This window comes from Asterias amurensis, chromosome 15, assembly GCF_032118995.1.
Source record: "Asterias amurensis chromosome 15, ASM3211899v1".
Classification (NCBI taxonomy): Eukaryota; Metazoa; Echinodermata; class Asteroidea; order Forcipulatida; family Asteriidae; genus Asterias; species Asterias amurensis.
Genome location: NC_092662.1, coordinates 1,869,109 through 1,885,461, shown reverse-complemented (window position 1 = coordinate 1,885,461; position 16,353 = coordinate 1,869,109). Strand labels below are relative to the sequence as shown.

The 16,353-nt window shown below is 42.3% G+C and overlaps 1 protein-coding gene across 1 annotated transcript in view; it reads right to left on the bottom strand.

The window, feature by feature from the left end:
- Positions 1-16,032, bottom strand: part of LOC139948058 (uncharacterized) — a 43,063-nt gene extending 27,031 nt beyond the window's left edge. Inside the window, exons 1-14 of the mRNA XM_071946065.1 lie at positions 15,946-16,032; positions 13,559-13,590; positions 12,845-13,014; positions 12,169-12,240; positions 11,265-11,448; positions 10,355-10,577; positions 9,643-9,737; positions 8,973-9,236; positions 8,328-8,481; positions 7,412-7,543; positions 5,605-5,718; positions 4,800-5,145; positions 2,648-4,444; positions 1,941-2,080 (exon numbers count right to left, since the gene is read on the bottom strand). Coding sequence (XP_071802166.1) covers positions 1,941-2,080; positions 2,648-4,444; positions 4,800-5,145; positions 5,605-5,718; positions 7,412-7,543; positions 8,328-8,481; positions 8,973-9,236; positions 9,643-9,737; positions 10,355-10,577; positions 11,265-11,448; positions 12,169-12,240; positions 12,845-13,014; positions 13,559-13,590; positions 15,946-15,968 — 3,746 coding nt within the window. The 5' untranslated portion in view covers positions 15,969-16,032. The remainder of the gene's footprint in view (positions 1-1,940; positions 2,081-2,647; positions 4,445-4,799; positions 5,146-5,604; positions 5,719-7,411; positions 7,544-8,327; positions 8,482-8,972; positions 9,237-9,642; positions 9,738-10,354; positions 10,578-11,264; positions 11,449-12,168; positions 12,241-12,844; positions 13,015-13,558; positions 13,591-15,945) is intronic.
- Positions 16,033-16,353: the final 321 nt, after the last annotated feature.

Sequence of the window (16,353 nt, the reverse complement as noted above, 5' to 3'; positions counted from 1 at the left end):
AAGTAAATAGGCATGGGTATCACACATTAGGAGCCAGGCTGGTGGAGCAGAGCGCTCTACTTTCACCACTACCTTGTCCAGGTCCTGGCCCTGGTGCCCCTTCAAAAGTTTCCCCCAAGACTTTCCAATGGAACTACCCTTTGCAAAACGAAAATGGCCTTGCCCTCTCCAGGTCTGATCATTAAGAGTCCTATCTGAACAAAGAACGCTGGAAAACATCTCTAAAGCTATATATAACTTTTTCACTTGATACAAACGCCAAAAGGTGGCGCGAATAAAGCATGGCAGGCAGACCAAAGGAAAAAAAATTTACAAAGTCAACAATTGTACTTTTTCCCCGGCTTTTCTTGACACAATTGTTACTTCTTAAAGTTATCAGTTAATTACCATGAGACCAAAACGAATCCACTCCTACGCACCATCACAACAAATTACTCTCCGTTATCCTCAAAGGAGGAGTAGTGTGTGGTTTTTGTTGACAATTGTTACCGCAAAGCCCAAAGTCAGGTCATTCAGAGTACGAACACCGTTACACAAGAGTAGTCCCTTTGACGCACCCTAAATTTCACAAACCCCTTCAGGGGAAATTCACAATTGACTTTCATGCAGAAACTCCTCAGTGCGGAACTTGCACAATTAAACAAAAAAACTAATAATGATCACAATTCTAGAACCTCTGGATTCTTTATGGCAACGAATCAAAACATAACCTTTTAAGATAAAAGAATTTTTTAAAAGTATGATTAGTTCTTAGCGAACAATCAGACAGGCATTTTCAGACAGACATAACTTTGGGTTAAATAGTAAACCACAGCATTTGACTACACATAAAGTTGAGAATTGTGAGGTGAGTCAGCAGTCAACCATGAGGGCAGTCTACGCAAACAAATTTTAATAGACCTTATCGCAAATACTCGGTATGTGCACCTCATTCGACAGTTTGCGCGTGCACAATGGTATTTGCGAAAAGGTCTATGAGATCACGTAGGCAGCATAGACATTTCCCTCTGTTGACGTAACCCAGACATTTCTGCCCTTTTTAACCACTTCACGTCAGATGACGTCATTACGTCGTATGACAACCTCAAATCACAGCTAATCATGAGAACCTTTGTTGTATGCTCTTTATGAAGTCAGACTTTCATTGTGGAAATGATATTTTTCAAAGAAAAAGGATTCCTCAAGAAGATTAAAGAAATTCAGAAAAATAATAACCGCAGGCGGGCAGGCAAAACACTACCAAAGTGAAGTGGTTAAAGAAGTCCCCTCAACAAAGAATTTCAAAAAACCAACCTGGGTGGATTTCACAAAAATTCATGGCTAGTCTTATCTCAAGTTAGAACGAGTTACTCGTCCTAACTTAGGACTCGCCTAAAGTTTGTAATGTTTCCTTAAGAGTCCTTGGACTAATCTTAAGTCCTAGGATTATCTTTGTCAAATCGACCCCAGGATAGAGGGCGCTTTATCTCATCTGCAGTTTAAACAAACTTTTCCAACTTCAATGTTTTGTTAAGTTTCAGCATCTTTTACAATAGTTCAATCTAACATAAATTCTTTTCACTTGGAGTTTATCAAACTTGCAAATCTTTTCAACAAACTCTACAACTTCAAAGAGCTGCTGAAGCACAAAAAGTAGCAAAGCACAACACAATTATGATTACCAGAATAAGGTTACCAGCCAAACTACCTTTATCACATAGGGACCATCCATGACTGGTATTTAACCAATATTTTCTGGCCTTAGCAACTCTACGGAATTGGGCCCAGCTAAACAAATTTGACAAATTTTTCTCGCAAATTTTGTTGTTCTCCGACTGTCTGAACATACATTGTGTCGGTATCTGTTTGTTGCAGAACCCAAAATTGGCATAAAAGCATAAACATAAACTGGCATAGAGTATGAGCCGAAAAATTATCAACAAAATTAAAATCTCACTCACCCTCCGTTGTCGTACCGTCTGTTGTTGGACGGGGTCGAGCCGTAACCTTGGGGACCAAGAAATGTGGGCGTGGTCTGAAGAGAAGGCTGGGAGGAGGGAGTCGATGCCAAACCAAGACTACTATTAGAGGATGCTGGACTCTATCAAGAAAAAAAACAAAAAAACACAGAAATTCAAGATGATTTTTCCAAAACCGGAGTGAACTTAGTTGCTCAAAAGTTATTTGAAAGTTCTACATTAAAAGGTTTTGTTTCTTTTGAACGTTGTCATCAACGAAAGTCTTGATAGAAATAACACAGATCACTAAAGTGAGAACTGCCCAAAGTGTGAAAAGCCCATTTGCATTGGACATTTGTATGGGGGGAAAACTAACCAAGCACATGGGTAACTTGACCATTTTTAAGTCCAGTGCCACAACCAGGGAATATTTCACCCAGGTAACTTAACCCAGTTCAACGGGTAGTTTAACCAGCCATCTTTTCAGGTAGCTCAACCATAACAAGTCCAGTGCGAACAGCCTATAAAGATTAAAGTAGGCAAAGTTGTGGCAGAGAGCAGGTTCACTTCTTGTTGACAATATTTTCACTTTTACCTTGGATGTTATCAAGCCTTATTTTTTTATGAATCTATTTTTTTGTTTTTGGAGGGGGGAAACAAGACAAAAATCTGTAAGGTAGTAATCTTGCCGCCCTGCAGAATTTGCTTACCAGTAACTTGGGCACCTCCCTCGTTCTTTGTGGTTGGTAGTCGTCCATCGGGCACACTGAGAACTGATCTGGCCACGTGGAGAACCCCGGTACATTCTTCATCTTACTGACTTCCTCATTGGTCGGGAAGAGTGTCGGGGGTGATGTTGGCGTCCCTCGCCCGTCAGATCCATCGTCGATACTCCAATCTGGCTGGATTCGCTGCTGCTGCTGCTGCTGGAGTTGGCTAGGACTACTCCTGAACAAGCTAGTCTGCTCTTCGAAGCTGCTCGGGTAGACCTGGGTCTTGTGTTCCGGGGAGAGCTGAGGGTATGCGATGTGCTGTGGGCTGCGATAGGGGTGGTTTTCATCTCCTACGAATCTGGGCGAGGGTTGATCCTGGGCATTGAAGTTCCGGGAGCCGGGGAAAGAGCTCTGAAAAGGTTTCTGGACGGGGCTTGGCTGCTTCCTAGCAGCAAACTGCTCTTTGTTCAGGCTGGAGCCTAAAAACCTTTGACTGGGCGTATCTGGGATGGATGCACTCTGCTGGGCAAGTTGGGATAGAAGAGCTAGACTCTGCGTGTCTAGGGTGTTACCAGAGCCAATCTGCTGCTCCAGGAAGGACTGCATGCTGGAGCTTGCGTCTGCAGGTACTTCTGACGACTGCTGGATCTGTTTGTTTAGTGTCGACAGGAGCTCTAAGATGTTCTGGCTTAATGTGTTCTGGCTCATCAGCTGCTGGGCCATCTTCATGGATTCCAGGGTCAACTCCATGTCCTGATGGGGTTGGTTTGGAGGAGGGGGGAAGGACTTCTGTAAAGCTTGTTGTGCGGAGTGCTCCTGTTGCTGTTTCTGCATCTGGAAGGGGTCCATCTTAGCACCAGAGCCATGCTCTTGTATCTCCTGGTCTTTCTGGATTCCCAAGTGGGGTGGCATAGCTTGATCCAGATGAATATACGGCTGCTGTTGAATTTGACTGCCATCTCTGCCGCCCATGTGGATGGGGTTTTGCCTCCCTGTTTGACCGCGGTTTTGACTTGGGATTTGGTTTCCCCCTCCCCACCCCTGAGATGCTCGAGAGGCATCTGCAGTGCTGCTGGAGGTAGGGCCTGTTGGCCACATCCCCGTCTTGCCTGGTGGGTGGGACTGGGGTGCATGCGGGGGCTGCTGGTGGCCAAACTCGTAGCCAGATGGTCCGTCGTGCTTCTGCTGCCACATAGGAGGAGTGATCTCTCCTGGAGGGTACCCGGGTCTCTGACGAATGGGTGCCCCGGGGAAATTAGGGCGAGGCCCTTGAGGGGGATGAATATGGGGTGGCATACCCTGCTGATGGGGCCCTGAGGGTAGGCTTGGAGGGGGGCCTTGTGGGTGAGCCTGTGGAGGATGATGAGGAGTAGCTCCTTGAGAAGGACCTTGTTGATGAGATGGTGGCAGGCCTTGTTGGAGATGAGGGGGAGGTCCGCCCTGATGAGGCGGACGTGGGCCTTGCTGATGGGTTGGAGGGTGCCCTCGTGGATAAGAGTGTGGGTGTGGGGGTCCATGTTGTGGGTACTGGGGGTGATTGGGCCAGGAAGGCGGAGGGTGATGCCTCATGGGTTGACCAACTGGGTGTCTGAAGCCACTGCTTGGGGAGTGCGTTGGGGATTGATAGGGGTGTTGTCTGCCTTGTGTTTGGGCAGGAGAGTGGACTGGAGTATGGTCTTGGGGTCCTTTGCCGTCCGCTGCTAGGCTACGAGAATTCCCAGGTATGGGAATAGGCTCTGTTGATCGGGTTGTGGTTTCAGTGCTGCTAGTCTGACTTGGTCTTGGTAGAATAGCCTGTTTATGAAACAAACAAAAAAACTGTCAACAAATTGCTTACAGTTTAAACAAAAAATTCATGAGGGGGGACGGACTCCACAAGACTGCAGGGCTGGTAAATCCAAATTTTGACAGGACCACAAATTTGCAACTGTCCAACTTTAGAAATAATCTAGTGGGATCAGAGGGACAGAAACTGCTCTGTGAGTACATTGAGTCTTTGAAAATCATGAGTGAAAGGCAAGTCCACACACTTTGTTTCCCCTGAGAAGAAACTCAATGCATTTCTTAAATCAAGTGGGCAGAGCTTCCAAACACTTTACAAACAGTGGCTCACATATTCTTACAGAGAAAGACATTTTAACAAACATACCTGAATAGCAACACTGTGTGTCTTATTCTCTGTGTTTCCATCGTTCCCCTTCGGAGCTCCGCTACTCTTGACCCCTCTCTCCCTCTCCCCGATCGCTGGCTCCGTGCTGCTGTCTCGCTTCTGAGGACCCTCCCTGACCTGCACCTTCTTAGCCCTCTGTCCACCGTCCCTGACAGAGACGGTGCTCTGCTGGTGTTTGTTCTGTCGCTGCTGCTGCTGCTGCTGTGAGGGAGTCTTTGGCTGTTTTTGCTTCTGGTGGTGCTGCCTTCGCGTTTGCTCCTCGCCGCTCTGACTGGTGAAGGTGACTTTTGCGGCGCCCTCATTGGCCGGTTCTGCCTTAAGATGACTGAATGAATAAAGCGGATAAAACAAATACCAAAGATGAATTTGTCATCGAAGTGCAAAACTGAGGAACAGCCTAACCATTGTATTTTACTGTCATAATCCAAGACATACACACAAATGCTAGATACAAAGATTTTTTTTACAGAGCTTCATCTGAGATGCAGCATTATTGCGAGCCAAGAAACAATTTCTTTGCACTGAATCAACTTAAAAAAAAAAAAATCACACTGTTGATGATATTGAAGAATATCAAAGGCAACTTCAAAACGATAAAAATGCAATGAAAATGTTAAAAAATTTGCAGAATAAAGTGGACTTGGCATGGCAATTGATGCCACACTAGGTTTGTTCTATAAAAACAATTATTTAACATTAACTAACTTTCCAATAAATAGAGTCCCCATGAAAAAATTAGAGGACAAAAATAAAAATAGAAACCTAACAAATCAATCAAACTCACTCAGGGTATTTCTGAGCGACCCATTTGCCGTGGGCTACAAGTCTCTTGGCTCGTTCCGCCTGCTGTGTCTCTTCAGTCAGTGGCTGCTGATTGAATGCTGTAAACTCAACAGAGCTGAAATGAGAAACAAATTTTTTATTTTTATTTTTTTAATTAAAAATGTGTTTGTCCTGTGGCTGATCTCTGTTTGTTGTGTATGCTGTGTTGCAGTCCCAAGTACTTTTCAGTTTAGTATTAAGTTAATAGCCAAACTGCTAAGTATAATATTTATTGCTTGTGTTCCGAGCCATTTTCATGGCTCTGTGTTCCGAGGCCATTTTCAGGCTCTGCTTACTGCTGAATTCTGTGCTTGTCATCACCATTCCTTCACTTACAAGCCATGCAAAATTTCTGCGCTAGCTGTGCCTTGAACACCAAGCAGGGTGGATACGAGCGCATTACAAGTCTTATTATTATTATCATTATTATTGTTATTATTATTATTAAGTGGAGAATGCCTAGCAACATGACACACATCAGCAAAAATACCGAGCTAACCTGTGAAATACGCTTGATGAAAGCGTGGAATCCCCTGCTTCCGTAAGCAATGATTATTTTCTTATGGTCAAGCAGAGCCATGAATCTGGGCCTGGTTCCCACTTGAGTTTATGCTTCGAAAAAATATTCGCTCTTGGAAGTCTGATCAAAAAAGTTTCAAACTACTGATGAGCAATACTGAGCATTAATTAACATATCTGCTTATCAAAGTTTCCAGCAGATCAAAAGACTTAATCAAAGTGCCGTCATCTTATTTCTCTTCCATACAAATCAGTGTAACCAAAGCGAGGATGGAAGTAAAAAATAGTAAGGCACCCCCTTGAGTAAATCAAAAATAGAGCTATTTTTGCCATTAGGTAGTCCGGGAACCTTGCAGCAGAGTACGTAAACATCAATCCTTTTGCTTGCATGCCCCCCAGATGCCCCCGAGCAGTGGTAAATCCCCGCTGGTCCCAGCGGATGTATATCTGTCATCGAACCGTTACGTCTTCACGCTTAAGTTCCTTCTCAGATAGGATTGACATACTTTATATCTCCTAAAGATACCCCAAGGGCTTGTGTCTGGAAGGGAGGAAGAAGGGGGAAGGGGAAGGGGGGGCTTGTCTCAAGCACTCATAAAGTGGTTTGGAAAAAAAAGAGCCAAGCACCTTATGTTGGAATTATGATTAAAAACCCGAAAGATTTGGCGAGCAAAGCCCGTGCAAAGCGCTGATTCTAGTCCCAGTGAAAAAATAGAAACGACTTTAGTCTTTTTCGATTATGAGTTGTTTAGTTCAACCACAGTGCATTGAGATAGCCTGCAGTAAACATAATATCTTAAAGGCAGGCAACTTTGGAATTTTTGTACAAGCAAAAACAAAAGGAGCAAATAGCCAAAATACATGTAACTTCTACTACATTAAAGGCACTGGACACCTCTGGTAATTGTCAAAGATCAGTATTCTCACTTGGAATATGCATTTAAAAACAAACCCATGAAAATTTTGACTCATTTGTCATAAAAAATGCAAGAGAATAATGAAAGAAAAACACCCTTGAATGCACAAATTTGTGTGCTTTCAGATGCCTAAAAAAGGCTTCAGGCCTGACGTCTTTTACCAGACTCAAATATTAAGAGTGAGCCACTTCTCACAATGTTTTGTACTATCAACAGCTCTCCGTTCCTTGTTACCAAGTAAGTTTTTATGCTAATATAATAATTGTTTTGAGTAGTTACCGTTAGTATCCAGGCCTTTAAGGGGAACAACAAAATTATTATGACACAACTTACCTGTGAATTTCTTGAAGCGGTAAGAACTCGTTCAAGCTGACGTCTTCAGGCAGCGGAACTTTGCTGTACTTGGGTAAGCTCTTAACATCTGACTGAATGCTGTTCAAGACCCTAGCCAGTTTACCCCACATCCTAACAGGTGAAAAAAAAACACCAATCAAACAAGAGGTAGCAATGAGGCTTCTGCTCCAAGGATAAAGTGTCATATCCGAGTAGTTTAGGGCATCGAATTCAAGCTCCGGTGATTAAGTCAGCGAAGTGTTGGTTCGAATCCCGGTCATGACACTTGAGCAAGGTACGTCACTATAGTTGCTTCTCTCCACCCAGGGGTATAAATGCGATGGTAGAGGTCATATTGTGTATGACAAAGCCACTGGAGCGCCACAGCAACTTGGGGCTGTATACTCCCCAGAGAGCTGAGAAAGATTGACGGAATGTTATAGACCTTATGCACATGATGCCATATCAGTAGCGCGCTCTCACCTAGAGCGGCTGTTCGTTGGCCAAACGTGCGTACGAATCTGTACGTTTTGACTGTTTCGTCATCGTTTTACCTCTTAGATGGCGTCTGGATGACATCAACAAATAAGGTCCATTAGCTCAATGACCAGGGCACTTATTATGCAAAGCGCATTGAGACATTATTGTATGATGCGCAATGATTTTTTTTTATGGCCTTGATGCCCCTTTTGAAATAGTAAAATGGCCTTGGTGCCCTCCCTCATGGCCTTGGTGCCCTTGAAAAATTTGACCAATTCAAGGCCAAAGTGGCCTTGCCCAAAAAATTGGGAAATTTGATGCATGTATAAGTTCTTGTTATTATTATTATTTTAAAGACTATAAGTGCCATCAGATTAAACCCCCCCTCCCTAGGTAGGGCATGACCCGGTGCACTGTTACAGTCAATAATACTTACACTGATTTTGCGGACATGAAAGGGTCTTGAAAGAGACTCGGCTGGTACACTACCCAATCAAGGATGACTTTGACGGCTGGAAGTCCGCACCACTGCAGCGGTTTGCCTTCTGACTTGCCTGGTGTGTAATGCAGCATGAGCTGCAGTAGGGTCACTGTGGGTACAACGAAACAAAAGAAATACAGGTTGGATGTAGGTTTGAAATCTAAGTGACAGGAGCGAACTCCATTTTTTTTATATACAACATTTGTATCCTTCCTGGATTGGGTGCCCCATAGTTTACAAGTCAGTAATAAGTATACCACAACAAAAAGTCCAGAAATTTCTGCTTGGCAAAAATGAGCAGATAACCACTCACAAATCGTTAAAGTTTTATTTTGTAATTTCTTTTTTATAACATCAGAAGGGCCGCTTAAAATAAAATGTCACCAGGGGCACATTGCCACCTACTCCTTAGGCTGAAACAGGGTTACCCCCTTCATAGTCCATAAGAATGTAGGCATGGGTACCAATGGAAGCGTCAAAATGGAAGTGGCCTTGCCCTTTTAAAGATGAGATTCCAGGCCTGAAATTCCTGCCTATCATAAGAAACTCAACAATTCCGCACTGTACACCTTACAATAACGAAAACTTGTTTCCACCTACTCGTCAAACCAAACACAAGATTCCAGCTCCTCGTCTCATCAGCAGCGTAGCATCCCTCCTGTATCTCGCCACTCCCTTTCACCGTCTCCGTGGTAACAGCCCCGCCCTCCGCCGTCTCCTGCTGCCTCATGAAGACGCAGTAGAGGGCGAAGAGATTGATGGAGGCAATCTGGACGAGCTGCTGGGCCGTCAGCGTCTCCTGGGACAGATGGCTGCGGAAGTTCTCCTCCAACTTCTCCTTGATGGCGGATGCAATCTGAAGATCTGTCATGAAAACAAAGAGAAGAACTTAGTAATAGGTTTTCTGCCACAAACGAGAGAACATTTGAGTACAGGAACCTATCTGCACAAAAGGACTTACAATGACACCATGCCTCAAAATAACCCAAGACACCCACAGCAACAGCCATGGTGCCCTGTGCTTTTGCTGTGGTATCCCTGTTCAAGATTCCTGAACAAATTAACATTTTCCTCATAGAGGTGCCCGTTTTCGGAGAGAAATTGATGTGCCCCCTCAAGAGCGAAGGACAAGGCCTGCTACACCATGGACACTGCGAAGATTTTAAGGTAATCAAAAAAGGCATATCCTCTGTTTAAAAGGAGGACAAGCAAACCATGACAAAGGTGTTCAGACATGGACAATCACAATGGCAATGACGATGACACTGACCTTGGTCCCCAACGGCAAGGTAAATAATGGCATGAAACTTAATGAAGAAGTGGATCAGCTCTATTTCCTTCATCTTGAAGAGTTTCACCTCATCTCTGAAAAATAAAAATAATAGCTTTAAGAAAAACATTTAAAAACAAGAGGTCAGTGGTTGCAGTGTTAGGCCAGTAAGGGCAGGATAAGTCTAGTGGTCTTGCTTTTTTTTTATTATTTTTTTTATTATTACAATTTAACATGTTTATCTCAAAGAATGATGTTCAAATGTTGAGTTTAAGTGTCACAAATATCTTTCAATCCTGCAGAGTATCACCCATAAAACAGAAGGGAGAAATCTTCTCTGAGTGTTTGTTCAAATGAAACAGTTTAAATGATAAAACTGTGTTCTCATTTTGATTCAAGTATCTTCAGAACTGAGAAGTCTCCCGAACCTCAGATTATCTACTCCGCGGCAGTAGAATAAAGCAAGACAATTCTCTAAGAACAAACTCTAGCTGGCAAGTAGATACACAAAGGGTCGATTTCACAAAGAGTTACGACTAGTCCTAACTTCGGACCAGTCCTGGGAGATATAAAAAACGCATGGCTAGTCCTAAGTTAGGACGAGTAACTCGTCTTACTCGTCCTAACTCGAGATAAGACTAGTCTTAACTCCTTGTTAAATCCATCCCTGTTGTCTTGAGGATTTTTCACCCAAATTTGAGGCCTATCTTACCTATCCACCAGTTTAGAAAATGTTGTCTGCAGGTTGGTGGCAGCGGCTGGGAAGGGGTGCTTGACCGCTATACTGCGGATGTAGTAAAAGGTCATGGCAAGCTGGTCAGCCTTGGAGGCTGCCACGATGGCCAACTGGTTATAAGGCTGACCGTTGGAAGGGACTAGGTGAGCTGCCTGGAGGTAGTAGCTCTCTGATTGGTTGGTCTCGTTGCGGTAGCGAGCTGATTGGATAAGAAGTACAGGGTGTGGTGTGAGAGTTAAGCTTAGTTCATATTTCCTGTGAATGCGAAATGAATTTTGATGTCACTAATTCCAAACAAATAATTTGCAACAGTTGAACTGTGTTCAACTCCTGCGAAACACACGGTGCAAAAACAGCCATGCAACGCCAAAATTCGCTTCATATTTGCATTCGCAGGACTTAAAGCTTGGCTTCTGATGATTGCATGGTGACATACTAGTTGACTTCAACTACCTGTTACAACAGCAATAGTCATTGTGTCACTTGCTTTTGCTGTGTTGCCCTCTGCAAGGTTCTAATACAAACTTAAATTTTCCCCATAGAAGTGCCCCTTACTAGAAGAAGATTGCTGTGCCCCTTCAAGAACGAAGTTCAAAGCCTGATAATGCATTCAAGTTTTTGGTAGAATATTGTAACCAATTGAAAAAACCTAGCTTCAAGAGCGCTCATTTGGCCATGTAATGAACAAATTATAGAAATCAAGGAAAAGGTAAGACGGATTTGATCACAATTGTTGAAATAGAGGTACACAGAAGGTGACTGTCTCTTCTATCAATATGATTGGAAACATAACATGTGAAAAATTGCAAAAAGAGTATCATCCCTACTAGCCTCAGTTAGGGTTACATCGACTTGAATAGAACAAATCCAAGATGGCTACACTCACCTAAGTCTCCAAGGTGCACGAGGCAGTGCTGGCATATATACAGGATGGAGCAACACTCCGGCGTGGCCACTTTGTGCTGGCCACCACTGACTGGGACTCTCTGGTCGGACTGCATCCCGAGACGCGGCGCCCTCACACAGCACGGGATGTCCAGTTTGAAGGAGCAACACACCTCCTGCAGGAGCTTGGATTGCAAAACCGGAACAGACCATTCATGATAACAGGGGTGTTTTTTAAAAGCTATTCTCATTTTGATCTATCCGTTCATCTGTCTGAGCATTCAATATCACATTCATGGTTTTAAAGGATAGATGCACTCTGCCAGCCAGCAATAAGTGGCGAGTGCATTGTACGCAATAAACTGATAGTTCTATGCACAACTGTTAGCCATACAAAACTCATGCCGTTAAATGCTTCCCAATGGTTTCCTCAGCTTACGAGCAAATGTTTTGGAAAGAAAGAAGGTTTGAATTTTATCTACATGAACCCCTCTGACACCAAACTCAATCTCTGGTGTTTCTGAGCAGCAGAGTGTGGGTTTGGGTACAGGTCTTGACACTTGTGTCCTTGAGCAAGACACTTTACAAGACTTAAGCAAGATGGGATATTAAATCATAGGTCCTGTGTACTCCGATTCGTAGTGCACATAAATGAACCCCAAACACTTATCATGGCAGAGTAGGGGTTAACCCCGGTGTTTCTGATTCACGTAGCAAGCACCCCTGTTCACAGTTTTCCTCAGGCTTGCGAGCAACAGTGGTTAAGTTCACTTATGAGGCATCAAGCTCAAGTCAAGTGTTCTAAATAGCTTTGCCATGACACATCACCATGTAAAGCATCCTCGGTTTACAACTAAACAGTGATGGGTTAGGGTGGTTTGGATTTAACATTATACATTGCTTACCTGTAGATAAAAACCACTTCCACTGTCTAAGAACAGAGTCAGCATAGCTTGGACTTCACTTCGTTTGGGATTCTGCACGATTGAAGAAAATCAATAACAAGTTCATCAAATCACAACCAGGGATCAGATTTGAGAATGTAAAAAGATTCCTGATAAATGGCCTGAGGGCCTAGACTCCCCCTTCTTCAAGACCCAGAACCTCCCAGATGTTATACATGCAATTCAGGAGGTTTACAGTCTCTGTGCATTAGCAGAAATACAAAACTCAGTTTTGAAAACAATGTGGGTTTTTTGTTTATCTCTTCGGCGACTGCTTTTCTTTTTTCAAGATAATTTGTAGGCTCGATGACATTTTTACATCTTTACTTTAAAATACATTACTACAACACCAAGGTAGCTGAGGGTTTGCCTTCAGTTTTCAAAATGTGTTAAAAGGTTCACAGAGTACCAACTTCTTGACCCATTCTCTGACCCCCTCACCCAAAGTAGTACTTAGCCCTCGGTGTTTGTGTCTTTTCTTTTGTCTTTGTTTTAAATTTTGATACCCTATTTTATCAGTCATTTACATGTAGTGTGTATTGTAAGTGAACAATTTGGACACCCAGTTTTAAAATTTCAAGCATATTTGGACATCCTTTTATCAAATCATGGCTAAAAACCTTGACTGTAGTCTTACCATTTTGTCCTTCGCCTTGCGCTGCAAAGCTGATATCTGATTCTTAAAAGCATGGTTCCACAGGTCCTGTTCCACTTTCTTGTCCAGGGCGAACTCCAAGTCTGTCACCAAGAGCTGCTGATACAGCTCCCTCAACTGCTGCCGAGTGACCCATGGGTCACCGCGGCCCTCTAGAGTTACAAACAATTCAACAATGACGTCAGCTTGTGCGCCAATTTCTTTTTGCAACAGGCAATTTCATTTACAATTCTTGTAGTAGGTAAAGAACACTTTAAAGGGGCACTAAGACCAAAAGAAACATGATTTGCAGTTACGATCAATCTTACATGTTTGTGAAATCGGCCCCAGGCCTTTGGTGGAAACTTCTTGTTAAACTTGATTGAAAACTATATAAACAAACTTGGTCTTTTCAGTGTATTTCAACAGTTACTTTTAGACAGATTTATTTTATTTTTATTTATAGGGAAGCCTTATCAGGACAGATTTATTTTATTTTTATTTATAGGGAAGCCTTATCAGTTTTACAACTGCTATCCCTAAGAACCCTGTGTGTAAGAGGTAAAATTAAAATAGTGAAAATGGCAAATTACAGAGCAATAAGAAAAAAAAACATGAAAGGTCAAGGCCGGTCAAGGCCAACCAATGCAAACATAACATACAAACTGTACTTAAATTTTTTATAAACAATGATCAGCTTAATCTTTTTGGACTTACCAATAATCTCAGCCTTGCGCTCATTTGCCTTCCTAAAAATACAGAGATAAGAGAAATGATTTCACCTTTGGGCTAACAGGTTAATGTTAGACTAACCTTTACAAGATTATATTTGGGGCGAGACCATTTTGTGCTAGACATCATACATCAAAACCAGTTATTCTTATTTTGGTGTATGAATGCGGTGTGTAGGACAAACAAAAATTCACTTTTCAGATTAGCCACATTGATAAGTGTCAATACAGGGTGCGTTCGTTTAGCTTCCCTGGGTCGACCCTGGTCTGCCCCGATGCGTTCAAATAGCTTTAACGTCATTGGGCTCACCCGGGGCAGCCCCCAGTGCCCTGCTTATGGAGTGGGTCACTTGGGGGTGACCGGAGGTGCATGACGATACCATGAGAGGGCGAGTGAGATTGTTCGACTTGTCAGGGTCTCACCCAAGTGAGCACTGCGGGGCAACCCAGGGAAGCTAATCGAACGCACCCACAGTAAAGCTTCCTCCACTTCTTGGCCGTAAGCCCACATAACGGCCATGAACATTGATGGCCTTTCCAATGAGAGCTCCAGTTTTCTGTTAACAACTTTCTCCCAGTGTACACTTACTTATTACACAGTTTTGGTGAGTATATTAAAAATTATTATGCCGACTCCTTTTAGTGTAATTTTATGATGGAACTAGATGTGAAACTGACTCCGTTGAAACTTGACACTATCCATGATTATTTGGTCTTGAACTGTAAGCACTGTATACTTTATAATACTTTCCTGGGTTCTATAAAAAAAATCACAGTCATTTAATATTACTCGGGTTGGATTCAAAATCACAACATTTCCCAATCTAAAGCAGATGTCTTTTACCAACTAGACACTGAGATTGCCCAGAAGCTAGAGGCAGTTTGAATCATATATATTAGCAGTGGGTACTGCAACGCCTATTATAAAGCATCCATGATGTTTACTGATGATAGTGGGCGCTGCTCGTATAGCGCTATGATCTGTCTTGTCTTTTTCCAGTCACTGTTTCGTTGGTATCCTGTTGGGAGTGTTTATTGTGTTTGTGTCACTGAATGCTACAACTCAGGGAAGGTCACACATTCAGCAAATACTTGGCTTGTGGTTGAAGAAAGTGCGTTGCCCGAACATGACACTGACACTTTGAAAATGACAGACAGTAATGCTGCTGGAAGAGAGACTAGGGTAGAAGTCGTGTCATACTCAATCTCTACAGTGCGCATGCGCATCAGTAAATATAGCTGCTGTCGTGTTTTGGACGACTCCCAAAATAATGGACATGGTAGACACCCTTTTTGGTTGTTACGTAAAGTTTTTAAACAAAATATACTAGTATTTTGTTGAGAAAACTTTACGTATCGTGCTACCACTTTTTCACTAATTTTTACAAAACGGAATATCTCATTTGTTGAACTATGTTTGTACTTCAAAAGTTAAATTGTAGTAATTTAGAATTAGATAAGCCTACTACTACTATTTAATTTTACAACATATTAAAAAGCGATGGCAGGACACAGAAAGCTTTCTGAGCACAACCCGGGCTAGGCCAAGACCGTTTGAACTTAGACCCAGTAACTGGGCTGGAAACTGTATTCCTTTTTTGAATTTTGACATTTTCTGTCATGCCAGACAGAAACTGTCAACATTTCGAGAAAAAAAATACAGCGCCCCTGTTAGTACTGCTGGGTCTAGTTTGAACTCATTCTTTTCCAAGACCAAGCAAGATGGGGGGGGGGGTACATTATTCTGACACATTTGTCATTTCACTGTCACATTGTTGTCGGTAGTGTCAAAATGACGGATAACTTTCCGTATGGCGCCACCACTTTTTCACTCATTTTTACAAAAAAGGATATCTCATTGAGGTAAATTAAATCCTAAATTATTTCATATCGAATGAAAAAGTGGTGGCGCCATACGGAAACTTTTCCAAAATGACATTTACAAACAAACACACATTGCATTTTATTTTTAAACGAATTTTGCTGAGAAAAGAGATTCACAGTTGAACTGCTTCAGTTTATTTATGTTTCCTTGAAAAAAACTTACAACAAATACCTCAAAGCACGACAGTGTACACCGAGTGCCAAGTGTCACTGTCACGAGAACCAATTATGGGTATTTATGATCTTATTATTTTTACTAGTTAGTTAGAGCATGGAGGAAGGAATAGAGAATAACACCGCACATCAAGCTACTGTCAGGAACTGTACGTACGTGCGCGCATATATAAAACGGCGCAAATTTATTTAACTCAAACTTAAAACACTTACTTTTAATTTCAACTTTTCACCGCATTTCCTACATAAAAATAAAGTACTGAAAACACAGTAAGAGAACATAGTATTACAGAAACAATGAAGGGAAGGTCTTACCGTAATAACTGCTCACAAAACATCACATTTCAGGTCGTAATTTCGGTACAACTGTCGTTACACCGACAATATATCGTCCGCCATGTTTCACTGAACTTAGCTAGCCTAGCCCGGAAGTTCACAATTTATGCAAATTATTCTCAGGGCAGTCAAAACTGTGACTCCTCCACAAAAATTTCTGCCCGATTTTATCAATTTTTTAAATTTACATCAACCGTACAGAATACATTGAAGAACATCTGTCAGAAAATTATGACTAAGTCAATATGTAAATATGCTCTTAATTGCTTTATAAAAAAGGGGAAAACAATGGTAAAGAAACATATGTGTCAAAGGTTAAAAGGTTGTAGTTTCAGGTCACGAGTAGTTGGATTTTGCTGTGTTGATTTCGTTGTACACAGCTAGACA